This window comes from Rutilus rutilus (assembly GCF_951802725.1).
Source record: "Rutilus rutilus genome assembly, chromosome: 2".
NCBI classification, from domain to species: domain Eukaryota; kingdom Metazoa; phylum Chordata; class Actinopteri; order Cypriniformes; family Leuciscidae; genus Rutilus; species Rutilus rutilus.
In genome coordinates this window covers 40209781-40237319 of record NC_140210.1, presented here as the reverse complement: position 1 = coordinate 40237319, position 27539 = coordinate 40209781, and the positions used below count along the sequence as shown (strand labels likewise).

At 35.2% G+C, this 27539-nt stretch overlaps 2 protein-coding genes across 4 annotated transcripts; both read right to left on the bottom strand.

The window, feature by feature from the left end:
• Window positions 1–15567, bottom strand: abcg2d (ATP binding cassette subfamily G member 2 (JR blood group)). Its single transcript, XM_084400987.1, has 16 exons — window positions 15468–15567; window positions 14720–14950; window positions 10093–10152; window positions 9791–9905; window positions 9503–9655; window positions 8285–8442; window positions 7591–7742; window positions 7306–7407; window positions 6833–7083; window positions 4913–4995; window positions 4132–4221; window positions 3018–3142; window positions 2166–2320; window positions 1997–2086; window positions 1815–1900; window positions 1–1257 (listed from the first exon to the last, which is right to left on the bottom strand). The coding sequence occupies exons 2-16, from the start codon at window positions 14929–14931 to the stop codon at window positions 1110–1112; spliced, it is 1980 nt and encodes a 659-aa protein (XP_084257113.1). The 5' UTR covers window positions 14932–14950; window positions 15468–15567; the 3' UTR covers window positions 1–1109.
• Window positions 15568–15916: 349 nt separating this feature from the next.
• Window positions 15917–27394, bottom strand: ppm1kb (protein phosphatase, Mg2+/Mn2+ dependent 1Kb). Of its 3 annotated transcripts, XM_084400934.1 has the most exons (9): window positions 27261–27386; window positions 26495–26556; window positions 26173–26402; window positions 25837–26139; window positions 23777–23877; window positions 21275–21440; window positions 21042–21186; window positions 20747–20881; window positions 15917–17655 (listed from the first exon to the last, which is right to left on the bottom strand). In XM_084400934.1, the coding sequence occupies exons 3-9, from the start codon at window positions 26274–26276 to the stop codon at window positions 17524–17526; spliced, it is 1086 nt and encodes a 361-aa protein (XP_084257060.1). In that variant the 5' UTR covers window positions 26277–26402; window positions 26495–26556; window positions 27261–27386; the 3' UTR covers window positions 15917–17523. The 3 variants fall into 3 exon arrangements, with proteins under 3 accessions (XP_084257060.1, XP_084257058.1, XP_084257059.1); XM_084400932.1 differs by having other exon boundaries at window positions 25837–26402; window positions 27261–27394; XM_084400933.1 differs by lacking the exon at window positions 26495–26556 and having other exon boundaries at window positions 25837–26402.
• Window positions 27395–27539: the final 145 nt, after the last annotated feature.

The window sequence follows — 27539 nt, the reverse complement described above, 5'->3', positions numbered from 1 at the left end:
CAGTTTGTGCAATAACCTCTGTAACTATGGTACTCTCAGATTTTGACGTATACATTATTTACAGTTCAATACGACAGTCATTTGAAATAAAAACCATTGAAACTCATCATGTGCTCATTATTTGTTCACGAAACACGTGTGGCTTGATCCCAGTCATAATGCCCTCGACTGTAAGACCTGTACAATACAGGGATATTGTGTAGTTATCAATGAAAGAGTTTGCTAGCTTTCGTCTGTGGTTTTAGCGCTTCAGTAATCTCACTGATGTCTGCTTGCGGTGGATTACAACTCATTAAAACCAATTATTATGAAGGAGCGAGCCGTACCAGGCCTGTGCACAACCCTAGTCCTGTTTGTAACATAGGGGCTCAAATTATTCATTATTTGTCAATTATGACAAAATATTTAAGTTTAAGTTGATTAGCGCGAATCATATAAGTTTACACAAGATTCTCATTAAGATCTCTAGCTAATTGTACTATAATAATAATGTTTAGATTTATTACAGCCCATTTTACTTCTCCAAAGGCTCGTTCACACCAACTGTAACGATATGGTTTTACAAATCATTCTAAATATAAAAGAATAGCAGAGTTCACACAACTGTAATAATAATGGCACAGAGAAATGATATCCTTGGAAATGGAATCATGTTTTTTTCCAGCTGATGAACTATAAAAACACTGACAGCCAATCATAATCCATCCTGCTTTTAAGAGCTTTAGCATTTAAAGTGGCAGGCTACAAATCTGAAGTGCATGCTTATCATAAACTGAATGATATCATGCATTGGTGTGGACGCTAATATAGTTATCGTTCTTGATGTGATATGTTTGATACAAAAGAAAGAAAGAAGGGGACACGTTGATCAGACTGGAAAAATATATCCATTACAATTGTTGATTGTAAAACCAGTCATGTGTATTTGGGAGAGTAAATAGGGCCAGTTTTGATCTCATGTTGACTATCAAACCCTGATGACCTTTACAATCTTGAACTTGGGATGAAATCAGCATTGAAAGAATCCCATCTACGCACATCCTTACTGTAAAGAAGGATGAAATGATGATATATACGATAAAGCTGACATTTAACAGAAATCACAACATTTATGAGAACTTATGAATGAATCTGAGCTTGATGTAAGCGATGATGAGAAAGATCAAAGTCATGACTGTAAGTGCGACGTGGTTCTGCCATAAACCCCAGGATGAGTGATCGATTCCCTGGAACGTCAGGTGCTGTTCTCCTGTGCAGCTGTAAAATATAATGCACAGAATATGTAGTTTAACATTACAAAAAAATCAGATACACACATACACTACCATTCAAAAGGTTGGGAATATTGTTTGTTTTTTTATGTTTTTGATAAAAGTCTCTTATATTTACCAAGGCTGCAATTATTTGACCAGTAAAAACAGTAATATTGTGAAATATTATTACAATTTTAAATAACTGTTTTCTATTGTCATATATATTAAAATGTAATTTATTCCTGTGATGTAAAGCTGAATTTTCAGTGTCACATGATCCTTCGGAAATCTAATATGCTGATTTGATGGTCAAGAAACATTGCTGATTATTATCAATGTTGAAAACAGTTGTGCTGCTTAATATTTTTGTGAAAACCATGATATATTTTTTTAATGAATAGAAAGTAAAAAAAAAAGGTCTAATTCAGGAACTTACTTGCGGTTTAGCATTTAAAAATATTGTTTTATATAAGATAAACTGTCACAATATACACAATTCTCCACCTGTAGAGACTAATTACCACACATATCAACATATATATAAGATATATTTGTACATACATGATGCTGTCTGTTGCAGGGCCGCTCATCACAGCAGAGACATTTCCACAAAGATTCAGCCCCAAAAACTCATTTATCTCCAATGCCTGTTCAAATGATTAGACCAACCATCATAAAAATATCAGCACCTCAAACAGCAAGTCTTTCGGTCGCTCAGATGTAGAGAGTGAAAGTTCATATACCTCAAGCCCATAGCGAGGGATGCTGAGATACTTCAACCAGGACAGCCAGCCCATGATGCTCTTCAGGTTAACCAGCAGACCAGAGAAGATCTGGACACACATTCAGTTACAGAAAAAAAGAACAGGCCTTCTCTGCAGTTAAAGCGCTTGTTCTGCAATATGTACTTGCCATCATGAAGATGAAGCTGATGGTCATGAAGATGTTGGCCACCGCCACCACCGATTGGTCGGCTGAGATGGCCATGGCCATGGCCGCCGCCGTACAAGCCACCAGAATCACTGTCAGCATGAAGATGAAGAACGCTGGCACTGTGGGTTTTAGCCCTGCAAAACAAAGACATTTTCAACATGTTAAAGGAGAACTCCGGTCAATTTTAACATTGAGCTCATTTTTTTGTACATTTGGAGTGCTGTCAGTACAGAGAACAACGACAAAAATCGGTGTTGCCTACACCGTGTTATCCTCTTTTTAAAATTTGCACCCTGTTGACTTCAATGGGGCAAGTTTTAAACCTGCTTTTAGGCTCTTAACATCCTTGATGTGTCATTACAAGTGCCCAGCCATGTGAGTGATTCCTTCGGAGTGAACGCGGGTGAATCTGACTGCAGTAGATGTGAAAGATATGAATAAAAATGATGTTTATTCAGCCAGCGCACATACCTGTATTTACATCCTGTTTTCGGTCGAAGTCCACAGTAGTCGATTGTCGAGTTCACGCGCGTGATCATAGGTACTAAACCTACAGTATGCGCATGAACTCGACAATCGACTACTGTGGACTTCGACCGAAAACAGGATGTAAATCATTCACCGATTTTTGTCGTTGTTCTCTGTACTGACAGCACTCCAAATGTACAAAAAAATGAGCTCAATGTTAAAATTGACCGGAGTTCTCCTTTAAAACAATTTGATGCTATATGATTTGCCCTAATTCGTAGGCTAAATGTAGATACAGTGGGTTATACGTTTACAGAAAATCGTGTGCTGGCTCTTTAGGGTTTAATCGTGTACAATGTTTACCGATCATGAAGTAAATAACGCAGGTGAAGAGTATGGTAGGGATCGTGCGCTGAGTGATGATGTCAGACAGGATCTTAGACAGGAAGTAGACGGACACTCTGTAATATCCACTTGTGTATTCATGACTGCAAAAAGAGAAACATGACATGCTACTTTACAGAGCGGAGGGGTCACAGAAGACGCACCTGAGCCTGCATGTACACCACATAAAGCTGCGTTTACACGGAATGAGCACAGAGCTTCAGTACAGAAATAATGCTCATTATGAAAAATACAATTAGAAATATAGAAACATCAAATGATGTGTGAAATCTTAAAAATATATACTTAATTATAATTTTAAATTATACTTTTTTAAATATATATTAAATATTAATATTAAATATATATATATATTTTTTTTTTTATATAAAAAATATTTTTTTAAATTTTAAATTATATTTTAATTATCATAAAATATCAAATTACAATTATAATATAAATGATTAATAATAAATATAGAAACATGAAATGATGAATGAAGTCTTAAAATATATACTTAAAATATAAAATATAAATTTAATTATAAACTTTAATTTAATTTAAATTAATTTAATTTAATTTATTCTTTTTTCTAATTATATTATTTTAATTATAAAATAAATAAAATAAATAAATTACAATATTAATATCAAATAATTAATACATATAGAAACATGAAAATAGTGAATGAAATCTTAAAAAATAAAATATAAATGTTTCATTATATATATATATATTTTTTTTATTATTATATTATTTTAATTATAATAAAATAAAAAAATTACAATTATAATATAGGATTATAACATGAAACATGAAATGGTGTATGAAATCTTATACAATTAAAAATGTATATTTTAAGTATATTTTTAAGATTTCGTACACCATTTCATGTTTCTGTTTATTTTTCTTGTAATTTCTTATCTTATAATTGTATTTTTTTATTTTATGATAATTAAAATAATATAATGCAAAAAATGATAAATATATAATAAAAATTTTATGATTTTTTTTTATCATAAAATAAATAAATGACAATTATAATAAAAAAATAGTTAAAAATAATAATTGGCAAAAAGGCTGAAGTACATACATAAACAGTTTGCGCTCCGCGATGAAGAGCTCAGCTGCGGAGAGTGTGCTGAAACACTGATTCGTTGTGATGAAGAACAAAACACCAAACCTGAAAAGAAAATTGTAACATTTGCATGGAGCTACAAAAAAAAAAGTGAGTACATGTATTTTACTCAGTGGAAAGCTGCGTGCCTTTTCTAAAAAAAATAATAATATTTTTTATAAACTTAGTACTTAGTAACTAATTACTTTTTTGACAAATTGGTGTTTGAAGAAAAAAAAAAAAACTGCCATTTTAATAAGGCTAGACTTTTTATAGCCACTTTAAATTAGTAGATTTATTCGAAGCTTTTAATGAATTTTTCACAAAATGATATGAATTTATGTGTATGCATTACTTCTAATTAATTTTATGTAAAATAAGTTAGATTTACTTAAATGATTATGCTAGATGCAATTAAATGATTTGACAGCACTCATAACTGCTGATTAATTTACTAAAAAGAGTGTAGATTTACTTAGTTTAACAGATGTTAAATCAATGTATTAAACCTTTCAAAAAAAAAAAGAAGCAAATTTCACTTTGTTATTTTTTCAGTAGTCAAAGTATTGTGCGCAAAAATTTGTTCTTTACAGAGTATTTTCATTTTGCAGAATTGTATCAGTCATCTGACTCCATTCTAAAGCATAATATCACACGTTTTACTCTAAGCTCACGATTAGAGTGAAAGCTTTATATACATGCACAATGCTTTCTAGAAAAGGTGCTTAATGCCACACAGGAGAGAAGTTAAACTCGCCTGTTTTGTACGCCACTCTGGTCGTCTTTGACTCCGTAGAAGATCGCACCAACGATCGCAGCCATGAGGGTCGTCACTGCCAACTGCGAAAAATAATAACCTTCATAACTCAAGCAGTGCTCGAATACTGGCACGAATGATTTCAGTATTAATGACACATGCACATGCTTTCATTACGATATTAGGTAACACTTTACAATACGGTTCATTACTGTGTATACAATGAACAATGAACAACACATTTGTTACAGTATTAATTAAAATGAGTTAATGTTACTTCATAGAAATCCAGCTGTTCATTGTGTTCATGTTAGTTCACGGTGCATTAACTAATGTTAACCTTTGATTTTGATAATATATCAGTAAATGTTGAAAGTAATATTAACTAAGATGAATTAATGCTCATTCTTAGTTCATGTTAACTAATGAACCTTATTGTAAAGTGTTACCAGATATCATTTTGAATGTAATTGGAGAAATCTGTGAACAAAAGTTGTATAGGAAATAACTAGCGGCAAATCAAATTCCGCTTGATGGCTTGTGACTCGAACCACCCAAAACATCCTAGAAACCATTTATAGCAACAATGCATCAACCACCCAGAATATAGCAAGCGCAAGGCAACGTGCTAATTAGCACCGCTCAAAACATCTTAGCATAATTTACTGGATAAAGGTAATAGGCAGAAAGAGTGAGTTTGACAATAATCTCTTGACAGCTTATGAGTGTCTGCAGCGTGAAGGTCGTTCCCAGGGTAAAAGGCTAAGCAAATACAGCAGAGCCTTCAGTCTTTATGTTAACTCCAGTCAGGTGATGGTCTGGTAGACACTATTCTGTTAGGCTTGTCAAAAATTATCCGCACTGCATTGCCAGAAATGATATCACTTCAGATCTACGAGGAGGGCGAGACCAGGGTCACAACAGTCGCCAAATCCGCTTAGCTCTGACCTCGAGGATTAAGCCCAAAGCCTCTGGGAGCAATCAGCTGTTAATAATGACTAAATGGAGGCCTCCTCTGATGGCATTTGGTGGATAATGAGCATCTAAAGTCTCCATAAATTCTCTTTTGAGGAAAATCTGGATCTAAACTGTTGGGGCAATAAATCTCTGTTTAGTGTAATCTGAATGCTCAGATCTCATGAAAACATGCTCAGGTTACATAGAAGAAATGAGATTATGTTTTGCAGAAAAAATAAAGCCTATTTTAGGCACATTAAAAAGATTTCGCACCTTTTTTTATAATTAAATTCTCATGCCTCCAGAAAGTTACATTTTCAATAGTAATACTTATAAGATTCACTTTACTGTAATATATATATATATATATATATATATATATATATATATATATATAAACAAATTTATTTTTTTATTAATTTATTTTAATTATTTAAAAAATGTTTGTTTGTTTTTTCCTTATCTTATTCTTTGGTTTGGAGGTGATACATTTAATATATTTATAAATAAAATATATAAAAATATTAGATTTTCATTTGATTCATGTAAATAAATAATAATAATAATAATATATAAATCAAACCAAAATCAAATATTTTTATATATATATATATATATATATATATATATATATATATATATATATATATATATATATATATATATATATATACACACACACACACTAATTAATACATATTTTTATATTTTTTATATTTTAATATACATTATAATTTTTTAATTAAAGTTATTTATTTTACTACATTATTTATGTACATTTTTATTTATAATTATTATTTTGTATTTGTAGAATTTCTTATTTAATTTTGGGGTTTTGGGGTGATACATTTAATATAATTATTATAAATAAAAAGTTTAAATCGTTTAGAAAACAGCAATAGACTAACAGACAGACAGACAGACAGATGTCAGATCTATAAATCCACAAGATCACAGCGGTACCTGCGCTACTGAAGTCTGTGGGTTCAGCATTAGATTCCAGAAGGTTCTCCATAACACCCAGTGGAGCTGCTGGAAGAAAGAGCTGTTGTAGGTGATGGTGTGACATTTGGCTCTGATGTTGCTGTCTTTGGCCCGGGTGATGCGTTCCAGCTCGGCTTTGATGACCCGTGCGTAACTGCAGTTTCTGTACTTGTCCACCAGCTGATCCTCAATACACTGCTGGCTACCGGCAGCCACTTCAGACTCGAAATCTGTCAATGATATCACACATGGTGTATAATGCACGTTCATGTAAGTGATCACAATGCACAACTAATACAAAACATCTCTTTACTTATTTATAGCCAAGTTGAGTGTAAATGGCAATTAACTTCCTCGTAAATCCTCGTATTGGCATTTTTGGCATGTTTTACATGATATATCACTCAACAAGCGAATCTGACTCCATTTAAATAGAAGTATAACCAAAGTACCTCCATTATTATTCATCTTTGTCACGTTGACCGCTGCGGAGCTCCCATTAATGACGTCCAAGAAGAAATCAGCTGGGTTATTATGAGCTTCACATGCATATCCTAAGATATCATGGAAAACACAAAACACCGTTAAGTTTCGTTCAAGTAGAGATGTTAGTATTGTGCTCCTGATAGTCACATCTTAGAAGAAAGTGTCACCTCACAGTTCAGCTCTTTCAACCCTAGTTTTTTAAGCATATTTAAAAGCTTTTTTAGGTTTCCGTATCGGTAAATAATGCGTACCAATGTTGGCGAAGTAGTCTAAAGCATCTTGAGCGGGTCCGTGATAGACTTGTTTGCCGTTGGCCAGCAGGGTGAGGCTGTCGAAAAGCCGGTAGATGGTGTACCTCGGCTGATGAATGGACATGATGACGGTGCGTCCCTGACCGGCCATTCTGAAAACAAACACACACACACAACAGTGTTGAGACAGTAAAACAACATCACTAAGATCATATCTACACTACTGCTGCTCAAAAGTTTGGGGTCAGTAAGATTTTTTTTATCACGAAATTGATACTTTTATTCAGCAAAGACACATTTAATTAATCAAAAGTGACAGTAAAGACATAAATAATTTTACAAAAGATTTCTATTTCAAATGCATCAAAGAATCACTGAATAAAATGTTTCACAATAAAATGATAATATATTCAAATAGAAAAAGGTTATTTTAAATTGTAATAATATTTCACAATATTACCGTTTCTGTATTTTTGATCAAATAAATGCAGCTTTAGCTTTGAAAGACTCTTTTAAAAACATTACAAAATCTTACTGACCCCAAGCTTTTGAATGGTAGTGTATGTGATAACTTGCATATCTCAAAAATGGGCACTGAAAGCACAGAGGCTCAGCCAGAGGATTCTTTTCACCGAATACTCTTTATTTTACACCCCCAGAGATGACAATGAATGGATGTTTTGAATATACAGGCCTCTTCAGCAGCAGAAGCACAGAATGAGCTGTACTAGCATCCAACCCGGTGGTGGGCTCGTCCAGAAACAGCACAGAGGGGTCTATGATCAGCTCCATCCCAATGCTGGTCCTCTTCCTCTCCCCACCTGAGATCCCTCGGATAAGCTGCGTGCCCACCTATACAGACATACGTGCACACTTAAGGTCTAGATCTTTGATTTGTTCATTGCAAACAGCTGAAAGTCTTTACATTTTGCCAATAAACCTGCAATTTGCAATGGGGGTCGAATAATTTCGATTACAACTGTATATCAATTTTAACCAAAAATGTTTATGTTGGATAATAAAAAATGTTTCAGAACTACCTATAGGATTAGTTCATTTTTATCTTTTAAAGAAGTAACAGCTTTCTGATAGGATTTGCATATTTTTATCTACTTAAGTTAACCGTCATCCTTCCCTCGGGTCATTTTGATCCAGGTTTTTTTAAAAAAAATTTTTATTGAGTGTTCATCCAAAGGGTCCAAGACCCCATGACTTCTGTCGCACTTGAACCACGAATACATTCGAGGAGTTTTGTGGTTGAAATTTAAAAAAAGTAACAAATCCTTCCCTCGTGGGTCAATTTGACCCCCATAGGAATGAATGGAATGGGAGGAATGCTTCAGTACACATTTAAAAACCTAAAAATGCTCAAAATTCGCAACTAAAAATGCTAAAACTTTACCAAAAAATTATTTTATAATGTCTACATGTGTATCTGAATGCATACTGAATCGAATTGACTTTAGGATCCAGTGGAACAGCTCATTTCCCTTTAAATAGAGCTATAAGGCCATCTAGTGGCTAGAGTCATGAATTATCATGTTATATAATTTTTTTCCCACAAGAGGTCGGCAAAGACACCCAATGTAAGATATTTTGAGCTGAATTAAAAGGTTTATGCATAAAATAGCGAGTTGTTTTGAATTTAGGTTAAAAGAATGTGAGGAATGTGCTTAAATTACTATTTATTTATTATGTATTGATCAATTCTAGCAATTGAACGGTAAATAAAAAAATATATATATACATCCAAAAAAATTGCATGAAAAAATATTACCAAAATGAAATAAATTAAGTATAATTTTAGGGCTTCAGGTAATTTTGACCCGCGAGGGAAGGATTTGTTAAAGAACGCGAGTCAGCAAGTAAACTTGACATACCTACTTAAGCCTGGACAAGAACGCTATTTCACCTTTGCATCTGCGACTTTGTTAAGGCCCAGCTCTGAGATGAGGTGGTTAACTCTCGCCTCCTTCTCCCTCGGACTGACTCGGGAAGACAAACGCAGTGCAGCCGAGAAACGGAGGTTCTCTCTCACCGTTAGAGTGCCCATCACAATGTCATCCTTAACATATACACACACAATGTATTGCTAGGAAACTCTATGCTGAATCCCAATGTCCCATTCCTACACCTTATAAGCATTTAAGAGACTCATTTTAGTCTCATATATAGAGCTCATATGATGCATGCATTGTACCTGGACAACATAACCAGAAAGACATTTGAAATTAGGAGGCTGCAGGGCTCCATTGATGAGCACTTCTCCAGAAAGACCTGCAGGATCCTTCCTGGCTGCAAGTACATCCAAAAACCTGAGAGATAGAGAGAAAAGGGATGTTAACGTTGCATTGGCATTGATCTGATTCAGTATTCCTGGAGGAAACTGTCAGGAAAGATACTCCAAAAGCTTGTTAAACCAAAAATAATCTCCCCTTCAATCCGGAATCCATTTGGCACTGATATCTTATTAAGATGTGAATTCGTCAAATATGTACTCACGAAGATTTGCCACTTCCCGTAGGACCCAAAATAGCATTTAAACCAGGTCTCATGATCCCACTGAAAAGGGAGATAAAAATGAGATTATGTTCATGTCACTTGCTATTGAATTCATCAGGCCCGGTGGAAAAACTTATTGCACAGATGTTGTTGTGCTAGTCTAAAAAAAAGTAGAGCGCCATCATGGCTAAATGCTGCTCATCTAAGCAATGAATCTAATTGTGATTAAATTCCTGACATTTAAGAGATCTTAAATGGTTATCAAACTATAACACAGTTAAAACTAGGTCATCTAGGTGATGCCGAGACCCGAGAACCGGGTTTTTCATTTGGTCAAGATCACACTTGACTGCATTTAACCCTGGTGGGTTTGCAAGCCAAGAGATCAAGAGATTAGACTCACAAACCCATTCATAATATCATATAATTGACACTAACTCTATAGAGAGAATGTCCAAAGGAACTATGCACTTGGTTCTGGGAAATGTCAAGCTCATTTAATGCTTTAAGGAAAAGCGTTCTGGTTTTCTGACATCTATTGTTCTGGTGAACACACATGTAATGCAGCACATGTAAAGGTGAAAAGGTTTTGTAAAGCCTCATGCCATCGGATAATCTACTGAAGTTCTTATGAAGCCAGAGAGAAAACCGTTTAAAGTTCCTGCGATGTCGTGATAAAACCTGAACCTAATTTCAAATAAAAAATGTTGCTATTTTCAAAAATATCCGCTAGTTTACTGCCATAGGTGCCATACGAACTTATCTTAAACTTAAACTTATTTTAAATAAATTGTCAGGACTTACCAGTAGTTGCACCCAGAGCCAGCCAATAGTTTTTTCGAGGTGCAGTAGACTATATCTTTTACCTAACTGTATTTATTTCAAAGCGATTAGGCTGAACTACGGTGTTGTATGTGTCTCTGTCACCAACAGTAATAAATCAGGTGCGCGTTCCTTAAAGCGCAGCAAAACTGAAACTTCGCGAGGTAACGCGCGTTCACAGCACCGGCCGACCACAGACGCGTCAGTTTCCGCCGCGCGCTCTGCCTCGAGCTCTACAAACTCGAATGATACTGTAAGAGGACAATTGTTAAGATCCATATGATGCCACTAAAAAAATGGAAAAATACAACTACTACTAAGTTATCTTCTTTTTTTTTCCAGAATTTTTTCAGATGCCCTAGCACTCCAGTTTGAAAACTCCTGCCATAGAACCTTTTAACATTCCTATATTATCACAGATGTTTAAGTTCTTATGATATCATAGGAGAACCTTTTAACATTCCTATATTTTCATAGATGTTTAAGTTCTTATGATATCATAGGAGAACCTTTTAAAATTCCTATTTTCATAGATGTTTAAGTTCTTACAATATCATAGGAGAACCTTTTAAAATTCCTATTTTCATAGATGTTTAAGTTCTTACGATATCATAGGAGAACCTTTTAAAATTCATATTTTCATAGATGTTTAAGTTCTTACGATATCATAGGAGAACCTTTTAAAATTCCTATTTTCATAGATGTTTAAGTTCTTACTATATCATAGGAGAACCTTTTAAAATTCCTATTTTTTCATAGATGGTTAAGTTCTTATGATATCATAGGAGAACCTTTTAAAATTCCTATTTTCATAGATGTTTAAGTTCTTACGATATCATAGGAGAACCTTTTAAAATTCCTATTTTCATAGATGTTTAAGTTCTTACGATATCATAGGAGAACCTTTTAAAATTCCTATATTTTCATAGATGGTTAAGTTCTTAATATATCATAGGAGAACCTTTTAAAATTCCTATTTTCATAGATGTTTAAGTTCTTACGATATCATAGGAGAACCTTTTAAAATTCCTATATTTTCATAGATGTTTAAGTTCTTATGATATCATAGGAGAACCTTTTAAAATTCCTATTTTCATAGATGTTTAAGTTCTTATGATATCATAGGAGAACCTTTTAACATTCCTATATTTTCATAGATGTTTAAGTTCTTATGATATCATAGGAGAACCTTTTAAAATTCCTATATTATCATAGAAGATGTTGAAGTTCTTATGATGTCATAGGAGAACCTTTTAAAATTCCTATTTTCATAGATGTTTAAGGTCTTACGATATCATAGGAGAACCTTTTAACATTCCTATATTTTCATAGAAGATGTTGAAGTTCTTATGATGTCATAGGAGAACCTTTTAAAATTCCTATTTTCATAGATGTTTAAGGTCTTACGATATCATAGGAGAACCTTTTAACATTCCTATATTTTCATAGATGTTTAAGTTCTTACGATATCTAGGAGAACCTTTTAACATTCCTATATTTTCATAGATGTTTAAGTTCTTACGATATCATAGGAGAACCTTTTAACATTCCTATATTTTCATAGATGTTTAAGTTCTTACGATATCATAGGAGAACCTTTTAAAATTCCTAAATTTTCATAGATGTTTAAGTTCTTACGATATCTAGGAGAACCTTTTAACATTCCTATATTTTCATAGATGTTTAAGTTCTTACGATATCATAGGAGAACCTTTTAACATTCCTATATTTTCATAGATGTTTAAGGTCTTACGATATCATAGGAGAACCTTTTAACATTCCTATATTTTCATAGATGTTTAAGTTCTTACGATATCTAGGAGAACCTTTTAACATTCCTATATTTTCATAGATGTTTAAGTTCTTACGATATCATAGGAGAACCTTTTAAAATTCCTAAATTTTCATAGATGTTTAAGTTCTTACGATATCTAGGAGAACCTTTTAACATTCCTATATTTTCATAGATGTTTAAGTTCTTACGATATCATAGGAGAACCTTTTAACATTCCTATATTATCACAGATGTTTAAGTTCTTACGATATCATAGGAGAACCTTTTAACATTCCTATATTTTCATAGATGTTTAAGTTCTTACGATATCATAGGAGAACCTTTTAAAATTCCTAAATTTTCATAGATGTTTAAGTTCTTACGATATCTAGGAGAACCTTTTAACATTCCTATATTTTCATAGATGTTTAAGTTCTTACGATATCATAGGAGAACCTTTTAACATTCCTATATTTTCATAGATGTTTAAGGTCTTACGATATCATAGGAGAACCTTTTAACATTCCTATATTTTCATAGATGTTTAAGTTCTTACGATATCTAGGAGAACCTTTTAACATTCCTATATTTTCATAGATGTTTAAGTTCTTACGATATCATAGGAGAACCTTTTAAAATTCCTAAATTTTCATAGATGTTTAAGTTCTTACGATATCTAGGAGAACCTTTTAACATTCCTATATTTTCATAGATGTTTAAGTTCTTACGATATCATAGGAGAACCTTTTAACATTCCTATATTTTCATAGATGTTTAAGGTCTTACGATATCATAGGAGAACCTTTTAACATTCCTATATTTTCATAGATGTTTAAGTTCTTACGATATCTAGGAGAACCTTTTAACATTCCTATATTTTCATAGATGTTTAAGTTCTTACGATATCATAGGAGAACCTTTTAACATTCCTATATTTTCATAGATGTTTAAGGTCTTACGATATCATAGGAGAACCTTTTAACATTCCTATATTTTCATAGATGTTTAAGTTCTTACGATATCTAGGAGAACCTTTTAACATTCCTATATTTTCATAGATGTTTAAGTTCTTACGATATCATAGGAGAACCTTTTAACATTCCTATATTTTCATAGATGTTTAAGTTCTTACGATATCTAGGAGAACCTTTTAACATTCCTACATTTTCATAGATGTTTAAGTTCTTACGATATCATAGGAGAACCTTTTAACATTCCTATATTTTCATAGATGTTTAAGTTCTTACGATATCATAGGAGAACCTTTTAACATTCCTATATTTTCATAGATGTTTAAGTTCTTATGATATCATAGGAGAACCTTTTAAAATTCCTATTTTCATAGATGTTTAAGTTCTTACGATATCATAGGAGAACCTTTTAAAATTCCTATATTTTCATAGATGTTTAAGTTCTTATGATATCATAGGAGAACCTTTTAAAATTCATATTTTCATAGATGTTTAAGTTCTTATGATATCATAGGAGAACCTTTTAACATTCCTATATTTTCATAGATGTTTAAGTTCTTATGATATCATAGGAGAACCTTTTAAAATTCATATTTTCATAGATGTTTAAGTTCTTATGATATCATAGGAGAACCTTTTAACATTCCTATATTTTCATAGATGTTTAAGTTCTTATGATATCATAGGAGAACCTTTTAAAATGCCTATTTTCATAGATGTTTAAGTTCTTATGATATCAAAGGAGAACCTTTTAAAATTCCTATTTTCATAGATGTTTAAGTTCTTATGATATCATAGGAGAACCTTTTAAAATTCCTATATTATCATAGAAGATGTTGAAGTTCTTACGCCATTTTAAATTGTGAATTTTATGAATTTTAAGTTCCTATGATGCAATAACCACAATAAATACAATAAAAGCTTAACCTGAAAAAGATGTTGCCAAAACTCAATGGAGGACGATCTTTTAACAGATTAAAGAGACTAAATGAGCCCTGGTCTGAATTATTATGACCCCTCTCTCTCTCTCTCTCTCTCTCTGTGCATGAGATCGACTCACTTGAGGTCTACCAGAATCTCTTTCTGGACTGTTGTCCTCTTGCAGATGGGTCCGCTCTTCTGATCTACTCTATAACAGACGCTATGGAAGCTGACAGTGGCTCCATGTTGCTTTTTCACGGGTCCCATGGCAATGATCTTTGATAGAGACATCCCGTTTCTGCCCGTCTCGTCAGTGATTTGATCATGCTCAAAGACAACATTGTCAGTCATGTTCTGCCAGGTTTTCTCCCTAAAAAGACAAACACAATATGAATAAGAGAAGAAGTGTACTTATCTTGCATCAGGACAATAAGTTATACCTCAGAAATTCGTATCAGAAATGAGTGAGTTTAAGGGTTATTACTGTTATGCTATTTTCAGAATAATAATGCTTAAATGTTCAATACGTTTTTTTGTAGCCTAGATTTAAGGCATGTCTAGCGTGTGTGACAATCAGTCCCGTTCTCTCCATATGTAGCTTTAATTTTTTATATTCCAATGTATCGTGTAGGAAATTGAAATGGCTATATCATTTATATGACTATGCGATTTTATATAATATCTTGCCTTTTTATTTAATTAGCCATTTTTTTTAAAACATACGTATTTGATTAATACAATGTGGCTGTAACACTTTATCAGCATATTTTTTCACTTGTCAGTTACAGATTATAAAGCACAAACAGGTTACAGTAGCATAAACATCCGCAACCTTCAATCTACAGTATTAATATAACATCGGTGAAACATTAGAGAAAGATGCTTACCCTCCTCTCGCTGCTGCAGTGACCGCTGGATGTCTGGAAGGGTTTAAGCTGTTTAAGTATCCGATGGGAAAAATCCAAATCTGACTTGAGGCGGTGAAGCAGAGATCTTATATAGATGGAGCAGAGGGTGGGATTCAGTCACAGGCATCATCAGCGCTTAAACCTGAACATTTTCCTGTATTACATTTACCGGGACACAATAATACAACATGTTAAATTATTCACGTTGCAGCAGGACATTTGTTGAAACTTAAGTTTACAGGCCTACTAAAATATATGCTTTCAGTAGTAAGCCAATTAGAAAAAAAAAGAAGACGCAAGAATCAATAATTGTGGTGCCTAATACCATGAGAAATGTGACGCACAACAACACTACTTTTAATGGATCCAATTAGATTTGACAGCAAAATGCATCAGTATAAAAAAAAAAAACATGTTTAAACAAAGGAGATGTTTCTGGTGAAACTTTATTCACAGCTGCATTGTATTTTACAATAAACTGCATATCAATAATAGCAAAGTTAGGTCCATATATATATATAGAGAGAGAGAGAGAGAGAGCGAGCAGGAAACACTTGTAGTTGTTTTACAGATTGTTCTAGGCAAAATCCACAGTTGTGTTAACACCGAATGTAATACATTCTGACAGAAACATAATAACTGAAGAACAGCACATATGAAAAGAAACAAGACGCCTATCGTACTGGAAGCGCTTCTGGACCTTACAGAGAAGACATGAAAAAAAAAAAGTCTAAAATGAAAGGAAATTCTAAATGAGAATGAAATGAGTGTTAATGCCGAAATCAATACATGAAGAAACAGCACTAGAATACGAAGCCTGAACCGAGATGCCGACTTGCTGAGGTCACGTGTGTATGGCTCTACAAATTAAATTCACTGGACATCAGAGATCATGACAGGAGATTTTTCAGCAGAATGTCTGCAATTACAACAATCGTGTCAGAGGATGAATGAATGAATGTTCACTTCTCTCCTGTAACTAGGAGACTTTAGAAGAAAAGATGCATTTAGGTATAACATCTATACATTCACATATACCATAAAGTTAAATGTCCATCATATACATTATATAAATAAAATAAAATCACCATCTGCACTTTGATCTATGCACTGTAGGGAAACCACTCAAGTGTGCAATCTGAATAAAAATAGTTTGTTTGGTAACACTAAACAAGCACACGTCACAGTTTAAAACTTTAGTTATCAACCTAAAGTTGAGTTCCTCACCAGAATAACTCAAGCATGTGAAATAAGAACAGACGTTTATGGACAAGGCACAGAAAAAAATAATCGATTTGTTCACACAATGGTCCTCAAGTTGGGTTGCGGATTCCATTTGGTAGTAATATTTCTTAGTGTAGCTTTAAAATTGCTGGTTGTCAAGCTGGAAGAAGTTTATTCACACTAATAATAGGAGACAGAGTTATAGAAACGTGTGCTTGCACAAGGAATAGGAGTTCATATTTCAGTACACACAGTAGTCTAACTGTGAATATGGGCTTGTTAATACGCACAGCCATCAGACAAAGACTGTAGACCACAGAAATGTGCTTATGCGCGTCACTCAACACTACAGAGAGTCATGAAGGTTACAAATAAAATAATGGAACCTCCCAAAATCTGAAAGTGCTTGACATTCCTGTTGTGACATTAAAATGTGACGGGTGTTGATTCCACTATGGCAAGGCAAACTACTCTAAAGTATTGTATCTGCGAAAGTGAAAACCAGAACTGAGGTAACCAAATACCTGTTGGCAGAACAATTTTTAAAACAAAGAAAACCTCAAAGCTCAGGAAAAATGTAACACCGTCTTAGACATTAATTCAATGCTTCTTTTGCTTCCCTAGGCTAAATAGCTTAGAATCATTCTGATGAGAGAAATCAACTCCAAAACCACATTAAATGTGGGTTCTGGTCTTTTTCGAGGTGATCCTCACAGGATGGATAAGGAGAATATTGCACATTGTTCAGCTCAGATTAGAGAGTCGATTTTGTGTGTCACTTGTACCATCAGTGTCTTGAGTTATTTTTTGCTTAGGCCCAGCGGCCACTGGAGACGAAACTACGACTGAAGGAGAAGCTCACGTCAGAGCTTTTGTGCTTGCCCCAGGCGCCGAACGGCACCACAATGATAGTGCTGTTGTCTTCAGATCCATACTGAAGAGCCTGAGAGAGACAGAAAAGAACCAATTAACTCACTACGAATCGTACGCATGTTTAAACCTGCTGCATTCACAACAGAGACAAGAATAAATGAGTGGGTTTATATCATGGTAACAGGACGCATCACAATCTTATTGTTTTTGCCGGAAATAAAAAATAAAATAAACGGTTTGGGTTAGGGATGTGAATACTGGGACGATCGATCATGAAAACGATGATCGGCGTGACTTAAAAAAAAAAAAACATAGTCGTGTTATGAAGCGACAGGAATACTTTTTGTGTGCAAAAAAACTAAAATAACAACTCTATTCAACAATTTATTCTCTTCCGGGTCAGTCTCTGACACACAAAAGGTTTTCACGTCGCTTCCTAACTAGGGCTGAAACGATTAGTCGACAATGTCGACAATAAAAAATTGTTGTTGTCCAGTAGTCGTTTGATCTCACGTGACCTAATGTAAGGGCCTGCAATATCGCGATTTGACCGCTACGCCGCTGTAGCGCTAGAGTGTAATGCAGCCGTTACAAATGCTATTGCGGTAGAAGAAAACACAGCGCGAATTATGACGGAGTGCAAACGAATCCGAACTAGCTAGGTGTGTGAAAGTTTCACAAAGCTTCAAACCAAGAATGCTGTCGTGTGCAATACATGCAAGGCTGAACTTGCTTTTCAGCACAGCATGCATGTTAAAGCACTTAAAGAGGAAACAAGAGGAGCCGGTGAGAGGTGAATGTTCTCCAGCTGGAGCTAAATATCTAGCAGTAAATCTCTTTATTAGAGAATGCAATACTACTAATAATAGCAATAATATTAACAATAATAATATAATTACAGTAATGTGATGATTTATTTTTGCATAGAATAAAGCTTGATCGAGCTTGACAGGGCTGTTTTTATTATTGTAACACTATTAGGTATTACAGTCTTATCACTTGCCTTTATTTTGTTCCATATTCATGAAGACTTACAAAAGGAGATGTTATGAAGAATATCATGTCAGTTACTTTTTCATACTGTAAATTAAAAGGTGAATGAGAATGTCTCTGTCAGCTCAATTGTCTTTTTTTTTAATACTTATAATAATTGTTTGCAGATTAAGTTCGTCTGTAATGCAGCTGATTAATTTTAATTTTTTTTCTATTGAAAGAGAACAGAATATTTAAACAATGCTTAGAGAGCATTTGTGTGTGATTTGAGTTGGAAAGAAATCTGAAAACTTAAAGAGAATGACCTGTTTAGTTGCTCAAAGTTCATTAAAACAACCATTTCAAAAGCTGAAGTGATTTTCTTTTTGTTATATTATAGTTAGAATATGTACAGGGTTTCCCCAGGTTTGATCACCCCAAATTTAAGACTTTAAGACCTTTTTAAGACCACTTTAATGAAAATTAAGACCTACATCGCACCCATTATGCAGTCGTAAAACACCAGATCAAATCCCAATAATGACTATTACTAACAAATGTTTTAATTAAAAATACATTATTAAAAAAAAAAATCATTCAACAACACACTGCAAAGTGATGTTTTTGGTAAATATCAAACATTCATAACAATAAACAGATAAACTAACTTTACAAATCGTCTTAGTAAAGTTTCTCAGCATTCAAATTGCTTCAACCATTGCTTCAGAGGGGTAGACAGGTAAGAGAGATATAGATAGTAGGGGTGTAACGGTTCACAAAATTCACGGTTCGGTTCAATACGATACACTTGTGTCACGGTTTGGTACGTTTTCGATACAGCAAAAATAAATAAATGCCAGATAATTTTATCTTTTATTATTATTTTTATTAAAACCAACACACTTTGACCAATGATGGAGCTATAATAGACTCTTCTTAGGAGCATAAACAAAACAGCACCTTGGAAAAAAATGAAATGTAACCTAATATTGTAGTAGTTATAAACAAAGGTCTATTTTTAGTTCAGATTAAAATTTGAGGGCAGCAATTGTATTCATAATGTCAAAATAAAACCAACGTAATGTTACTTGAAAGCATTATTGCCTACTATTCCTGCCAAACTTCCATGGTTGCAGTTAGTGTTACTACAATAAATCCATGGTGAATGTTGCTGATCTGTGGACACTGGATAGTTCATTCATGGCACAATGTTTCTTCCTGGCTTCCACGCGCTGTTTGATCCGTTAATAACGGAGAAATGTGAATGTTTCTCACTAGATCTCACAGCGATGTTATTACTTCTGTGGCGAATTCAAATGATTTATTTATCTCTTATTACCGCTGCTGTGTAACAGTGTCGCTTGATCAAGATCGCTCGCGCTGCACTGGTCCAAACTGATAAGCGGTCCTTCAACCACACAATAACGAGTAGCCCAGTTTCGTTCCGCTTACATTACGTTTGCACATTTGATGTTGGACAATGTTGTGGTCGCGCCGGCGTCTCTTACATTATGAGCGCGCTTGCCTCGCGCAACGCGCCTACATTTGAAATAATGAAATTTTGGTCGGCAGGAAAAATGGTCCAACGAACCGTTCGGTTTGAAAATGCGTACACCGAACCGAACGACACTTCCCCATGATGTCTCTCCTCTCGACTGATTGATTAGAATGTTGTTCCATTGCCGTCGGCGCGAAAACCCAAACTATTGTTTGAGACGTTCTCTGACGTTACACTAAACCCTGTTGAACTTTTTGAATAAATAGGCTAGTATAATGAAATTTAAGACCTTCATTAAAAAAATTAAGACTTGGACAACGGAATTTAAGACTTTTTAAGGCCTTAATTTAGGAACATGACATTTAAGACCTTTTTAAGACTTTTAAGACCCCGCGGCTACCCTGATGTATAACTCAGTGTTTTAACTAATTGAAAAAGCTGAATAATCGTTCCAAACTTACTGATTAGTCGGCGGAATAATCGATGATTAGTCGATTAATCGTTCTAATAATCGTTAGATTAATCGATTATCAAAATAATCGTTTGTAGCAGCCCTATTCCAGAAAGTGTCAGATAGCTCATGTTTTTCATCAAAAATATGAACAAAGGCCTTACCGGTTTGGAATGACATGAATACAATTTTTTGGATGAACTAACCCTTTAATAGTGGCTGTTGGATTATTTGACTCACTTGTTCAGATATGCGCTGTGCGGCCTCTTTAGGGTCGTTGCATTGGTTAATGACGTCACAGATCTCCTGACTGTTCATAATGAAGTTGATGCCATCAGTAGTGAGTGCCAGGAAAGCATCATGGACGTGATGCAACTGACAACACAGGTACACTTAAATCAATACAACTTTTAACAAGTTTTTATATTATTTTAAAATAATTTATATCATTTTTTGGTAAAAAATTATATAAAATTTGAGAGAAAGAGAAGACATTTTCAGGATATTTAAAGTGAATTTAAAAAAAAGCTCTCACTGAAACTCTCTTAGTCTCTGGTTCTGCGATGACACCTGACGTTTTGAGGTCGAAATCTCCAATGCTGCGTGTCATGGCCAGTCTGCCGTTGACATTAGGCTGACCCAAACTATTCCACGTAATAAAACCTCCAGTCCTCCGTATCCTTCAGAAACAAACATGTTGATCAAAAGAAGTGCTCTCACAGTGCCTCAATCTGCTTGGAGAAACTAGTGCTCCCGGGCAAACTGTACCTCTCTTTTTCATCCTTCCTCTCAGGTGTGTGATCCACAGTGAGTTTGAGGGCCTTGCCTTTGCGGCACAGCATGGCACGGCTGTCCCCCACACTCCCCACCACCAGCTCGATCCCATCTCTCAGCAGAGCCACTGTGGCTGTGGTCCCTGCACTCAACAGAGAGGCTGTAACACACCAGAGAGCGAGGCAGAATGGTTAGTTGTGATGCGTTTAAAGTCACTGATACAGAATAATACGCAATAGTGAGTTTTTGTACAATTATTTAATCACACACACAGAAATTTAAAAAGCTTTAATTCTTAGTCCTGTTCTGAGAATTGCACATAATTCTAGTGTACTGTACTACACAATACTGTGCATATTTAATAAATATGTATGCGATGCTTTGGTACACAAGCTTTTGATAAAAACCAAAACCGAAACAAAAAAGAGGGAGATTCCAAAAGAGATGATGCACTGGATTGGTCAAGGCAACCAGGTTGTGTCTTTTTGACTAGCAATGGCACATATGACAGTAAACACCATTGTTTAAGCAAAACACCTTGCTTGGTTTACAAAAATTCATTAATAGCATAAAAGCAAACAGCTTTTCTTCAATGAAAATTACTTTGTTCTCCCACAGTAAATATCTCGTGCTTTTTTTTTTCTACAACATCAGATAAAACTAGAGTTATCCATACACAGAACACAACAACTAACCAATCATTTTCCAGCAACCAACACATGTGAAGAAGACAGAGCACAGTAAAGGAGAGATAAGAGAGAAAGACAGAAAGGAAAAGAGAGAGAGAAAGGTCAGGAACCTTCCAGAAGTCCACGCAAGGACCCGCTGGAGCAATCTAGCCCTCCGGCCTCCATAAAGGTAGTGCAGAGCTGCAGCTCTTATAGGGGGTAAGCTGGGTCCGCGGCTGTTGTAGATATAACACGCACACACAAAGGGCAAGATTGGACATGTCACGCAGCAGGCCACACTAGTGGGCCGCACACTACATGAATAAGATGGGCCTGGCATAATCGTACTTATTCTAACAGCATTTAATATCCTTATCAACACACATGAATCTAACAAAGACTACTCTAAAGAAAAATGGCAAAACCCTATTTTTAAATATGCATTAATATTATATACTGGGGGTGGGAATCGAATGTAATATTTGATACTATTTCAGGTCAAGGAGTCACGATGTTGTTCGAATTAATTCCTGATGCATTTTGGTTTTTCACTGGATGCAAATCTTTATCAAGTTAAGGTACCTTGTAGGCATGTTTTCTGTAAAGATGAACAGTAAATAAATAAATAAATAAATGAGTAGGGCTGTCGCTAACGATTATTTTGGTAACCGAGTATTCGGTCGATTATTTTGACGATTATTTGAGTAATCTGATATTTTTTCGTGGTAATAAAAATAGACCTAAGCAAAAGACTTATAATACATGTATAATAACAATGAGGCAATAATATTTGGTTCAAACAAAGTATCAAAAGCAAGTATTCATATGGTTTTACAGAACAATAATTTTCTGTACATTATGTATTATAACAAATGCCTGCAGAGAGCAGCAACGGCCTGGTGTTGTCACACTTTACAACAGATCAAATTCATGCTTAATACTGGCCAAATGACATTTAACTAAAATGTTTACTTAATCTTTAATATTTGTCCACTTCTTTACTATAGAAGCAACATGCAAACTCAGTGCGAGGGTTTAAACTTTACAGTGCGAACTGTTTATTGGCGTATATAAATGATTCACCTTTCAATTTTGATGAAACAGCGCACATTGCATTCCCAGATGAACATCATAAGCCAAACAAACTCACAGGATATGCAGTATGTATATGCATATGTAAATGATACCAGTTCAAGTGGAGCAGCATTGTGACGGAGTCACTCTGAGATGCACGTACACGCGTTTAAATGATATGATAGTTGGGATGTTTTCTTTAAGACGTTGTAAAGCTTGAGACTTTTGCCTGTCAAATTTATCAGAAAGCTCTTGTGTATGTTTGTTTGCACAAGCCGCACAGCGTAAACACCATTTTGTGATATATATGCCACTGCAAACACGACCTCCAAACCAGTGTTTGTCCTGCATAGTCTTTTTAGTAAATACAATTATTAATAACAATTTGGAGAAAAAATGTCAATGCATCTAGGAATCAATTTTTTTTTACCCACCCCTAGTATATACAAGTGCTATCTTTATTTTAGGATGGACGCATTTTACAGAGCCAAAGAGAAGTCTGTGAACTATCACGAGAAGATTATACTCTGCATTAGGGATCAGTTTATTTTATTAAACAAAAATATTTCTTTAGTCTACATCGTCACGTTCTGCTCACAAACGTCAATTTGGCTCTGTTACATGTATACCTGAAGCATCAAAGCAATACTTATGAATTAAGACTCTAAAACTGAGCTGAGGGACTACAGATTATTATGTATTCATGTAACATGCATGCTTTCAAAAAAGAATAAATCAGTGAAATAGGACCTACCATCTGCACTGAAGTGAAGATGCCTGGCTAACGATTTGTCCAGCTCAAGAAATGCCCTGGTTAAAACTAACTCCAAGTTATTCTCCTCCTCTGCAATATCTCTGAAACAAAAATCAACCAAATGCAACATAAACAGTTAGTTATCCTAAAACACAGATTCCAAAGCCCATCTCCTGAAGGAAATCTCTGAAGTTCTATGTTACTAAACACACGGCTTGAGCCTCTATTGGCTCGTTTCCACTGAGCAGTACGGTACGGTACAGTACGGTACGGTTCGGGTCTTTTAACCATAATCTGGCTAGCGTTTCCACTGCCAACAGTACCCTTACTTGATAGGCGTGGTGTTTCGATCGACGTCATTTTCGCGCGAAGAACATAGTAAACTACAATGGATGACATACAGCAGATCGTGTTCTTGCTCCTCGACATGTTTGTCACAAGAAGACAAGCGCCGACATTAGGCTTTTCTCAATATCAAGTACGCAAAGTTTGTACTTGCCATGTGCGACTCCTACATGCAAATGGTAGCAGCTACAGCGCGCTCTTAACTGCACGTTATACGTTATTCTATTTATAACAAAACGAAATTTAAAACACAACCCTAACGTTACCTCTTTTCATTAAAAAAAAAAAAAAAATTACACATATTCCAGGCAATATATGCATTTGTACAAATGTTGCAATAAACATCAGTGATAATCTTGTAATAAAAAAAATGACAAAAAAAAGAATTTTTTTTCTTTTTGTAAAATTTCAGTTTTATCAATAATAGCCAATATAAAAGTTTAAGTAAAAGGTACAAGAAGCTATACAATAAGAAATAAAGCAAACAATTCAGTCAAATATCCAAATGCAGCGCTCTAGTCTAACATTACAACAGTAAAGTTAAATACAAATAGCCTATAATATGAAACTAAACTTAGCCCTCAGCCAAAACGATTGACAGGGAACGAATTATATATTCACGAGACCAAAGATCGCCCGTTAGGTCTACACAAGACGAATTATATCTCATGTTTAACCACTACCGTCGGAGTCAGCGGCGAACGTCAGAAGAACTAGCCGAGGAAAGGCTCATCCAGCCGGGAAACATGAGCGCCGGCCGATCGCATGGATCTCACAACCGGGGAAAAAAAAAAAATCATCTTTCTAAATAAACCACAGATTTGAGCTTTAAACAACTACATTCTCGCCTGAAAAACTCTTAAAATTACATTTCGTGACACAGTAAGAGTAGTATTATATTAAACTGTATATTAAAAATGGCGCTTCTCATGTTGTCATTCCCCTTGTAGCACGCGCAAGTGACGATTCTCTGTCAACCAATCAACGTCCTGCAGTGAGTCTAGCTCCACCTTTTAGTACCGTACCACTGTGCTAGGCATAGATATCATAAGGCTAGATGTCTTATGGCGCAGTCACTTCCGGCATCATCGTTCGGCCATCTTGTCACAGTGCTCTGTGCATTAAGGTGAATGATCAGCACGCACACAAATCCTCTTATCTCGCTGAAATCTTGACGGATTTACAAACGGTTTGGTTTCTTACAAACGTTATTAACGTGGCTATAATTCCAATTGCTTGAACATGTATGTTATAATTTTTCATATGTATGCAGTGTCATAACTACATCTCTGACGTTTATAACAAACCAAACCGTTTGAAAATCGGTAGAAAAATGAGCAAGTTATGGTTATTTAAAAGTACATGCACCATTGAAGTAGTGAGCGAGTACACTGTGGCAAGATGGCCGCCACGTGCGGACGTCGACCTCCATTGGCCAGCAGTGCGCACGAGACATCTAGCCTTTATATATGATATCTATGGTGCTACGTACCCCAATGGAAGGGTACCTAAAAAGTGGTCCGGTACGGTTCGGCATTTTGGTACCATTCACAACTTTTGATAGTGGAAACGCAAATAAATGCGTACCGTTCCGCACCGTACCGCTCAGTGGAAACGAGCCATATGTGAGCACAATCGTGAGTTTTTCTTGTAGCCGGATGCATTTTTGTGACAACAAAACTGGTGAAAAGGGATATTAAACGACTGATCCTTACTTAATATGCTTCTCCATGTTCTTGTGGCAGAATTCAGCAGCCGCTGCACCCCCGTGTCCATCAAAAACCGCGAAGTACATTATGTTGTCCGTCATCTGCGATAGTTGAAAGCGGTCTTCGTTCTCCTTCCGCTGACCAATCAGCGAAGCACAGCCGACCTTGGTCAGGCTAACTTTGGGAATGAGTTTACCATAGCGGATGCTTGGCGGAAGCATGATGGGCTCATCGATGCGGTTGTCCCAGATCCCGAAGGAGTCCCAGGTAGTCGGATGGCCACTGCTGTCTGGATCAAAGCGGGAGTTACTGCACAGAGGAGATGACGGAGTGTGTAGAGACCGTCTCGGGTCTTCCTGATGGGCGCTGGTCAGGCCGAGGGCGGCCCTGCTGCAGACACGGGTCCCGCTGAGCGTGGCATATCGCATGAGAAGAGCCACTGACATACTCTGTGGCTGGACACCAGACTTATGGAATAGGTGGGAAGATTCCGAAACAAATGGATCCAAAATATGCTTAGAAATTCAGTGCAGAAAGTGTGTTTTGAAGAATTTACAGTCACCAGGAGTTCTCTGAAAAACAAGGAGGAAATGAACAAATGAATGACTTGCCTCAGGGCTTGTTTATCTCTAGATTAACATACTATGCAACATGCAGCACATACCTTTTTCAGCTGTGTCTCAAAACATTAGCAAGACGCCAACACAGACAGCACTTTTCAGGCACCTATGATTTCCAAAAAAAGCTATTTAGCTAGGCAGCTCAATGGGTTTTGATACATAGCCTTTGTTTTAAAACTAAATAGCATGTTTACAGCCCCTCCCACTTAATTCAATTAATAAAACTGTATAATACATGCCAAAAAAAATGCTGCCTAGGTAGTCAACTCGTTAGGTTATAAAACAGCCTTTGTTTAAACACTAAACAGCGGGTTTACTGCCTGTACCAATGGAGTCATTCAGTAACAAGGTTATACGCAAATGTGCCCCACCCCCTATTTAATTCACACAAGATGTAACTTAATAGATTATATACACATAACCTGCGATTCGAAGCCAACATAAATACATTCATATTAAGGAAAATAACCCAAATAAGACATATAGGCAAATAATCAAGTTCAAAATGAAAAGAATGTAAATAAACATGACGCAACACTCCGCTTATATAACAGCATGTTGTAGCATGTTATGAAAGCAATGCTTTCAAACAGCTCGTTACTGGCGTTTTAAACATAACTAATAACGCTAAGTTTGCTAACCTGATATAAATGATACCAGAAGAAGCTTATTAATGATCAAATTAATCACAACAAGCAAAATGGAGATGAATCCTCGAGCTTTTCGGCGCTCGAGCTGCTAGCAAAAACGGATTCCGCGACAACAAAACGAGAATATTGGATAATTTCTAGATTTGTATTTACTACCTACCTTCAAATTGTGTGATAACAATGAATTTCGATTTGTTTTTGTTTATTCTAACGACTTGTATATGTAATATTCAGTCGGTCATTCCTTCTCAGAGTCGTTTCAGCTTAGCACTCTGCACCGACCGCCTCTGAAGGAAAATACCAGTGAACCAATCAGATCCCTCCGTTTCGTCGGTGGGGTTCAATCAGTTGATTGGCCAGATTTCTGTGATTGACATGGATCTAAACCAATGATTTAGGAGAAAGAGTAGTTTGGCACTCTGTTACTCGGAATTATGTA

What these genes read in the sequence shown, in the direction of transcription:
- abcg2d (XM_084400987.1), bottom strand. Translation starts at nt 14,931, where the DNA reads ATGACTGACAATGTTGTCTTTGAGCATGATCAAATCACTGACGAGACG. An exon ending in CAGAGTGGCGTACAAAACAG is followed by an intron (nt 4,222 to 4,912) that starts GCGAGTTTAACT and finishes TTTTCTTTTCAG; the next exon opens with GTTTGGTGTTTTGTTCTTCA. An exon ending in CGTTATTTACTTCATGATCG is followed by an intron (nt 2,321 to 3,017) that starts GTAAACATTGTA and finishes TTTGTTTTGCAG; the next exon opens with GGCTAAAACCCACAGTGCCA.
- ppm1kb (XM_084400932.1), bottom strand. Translation starts at nt 26,276, where the DNA reads ATGTCAGTGGCTCTTCTCATGCGATATGCCACGCTCAGCGGGACCCGT. An exon ending in TCTTCACTTCAGTGCAGATG is followed by an intron (nt 21,441 to 23,776) that starts GTAGGTCCTATT and finishes GGTGTGTTACAG; the next exon opens with CCTCTCTGTTGAGTGCAGGG. An exon ending in CACAGCGCATATCTGAACAA is followed by an intron (nt 17,656 to 20,746) that starts GTGAGTCAAATA and finishes TGTCTCTCTCAG; the next exon opens with GCTCTTCAGTATGGATCTGA.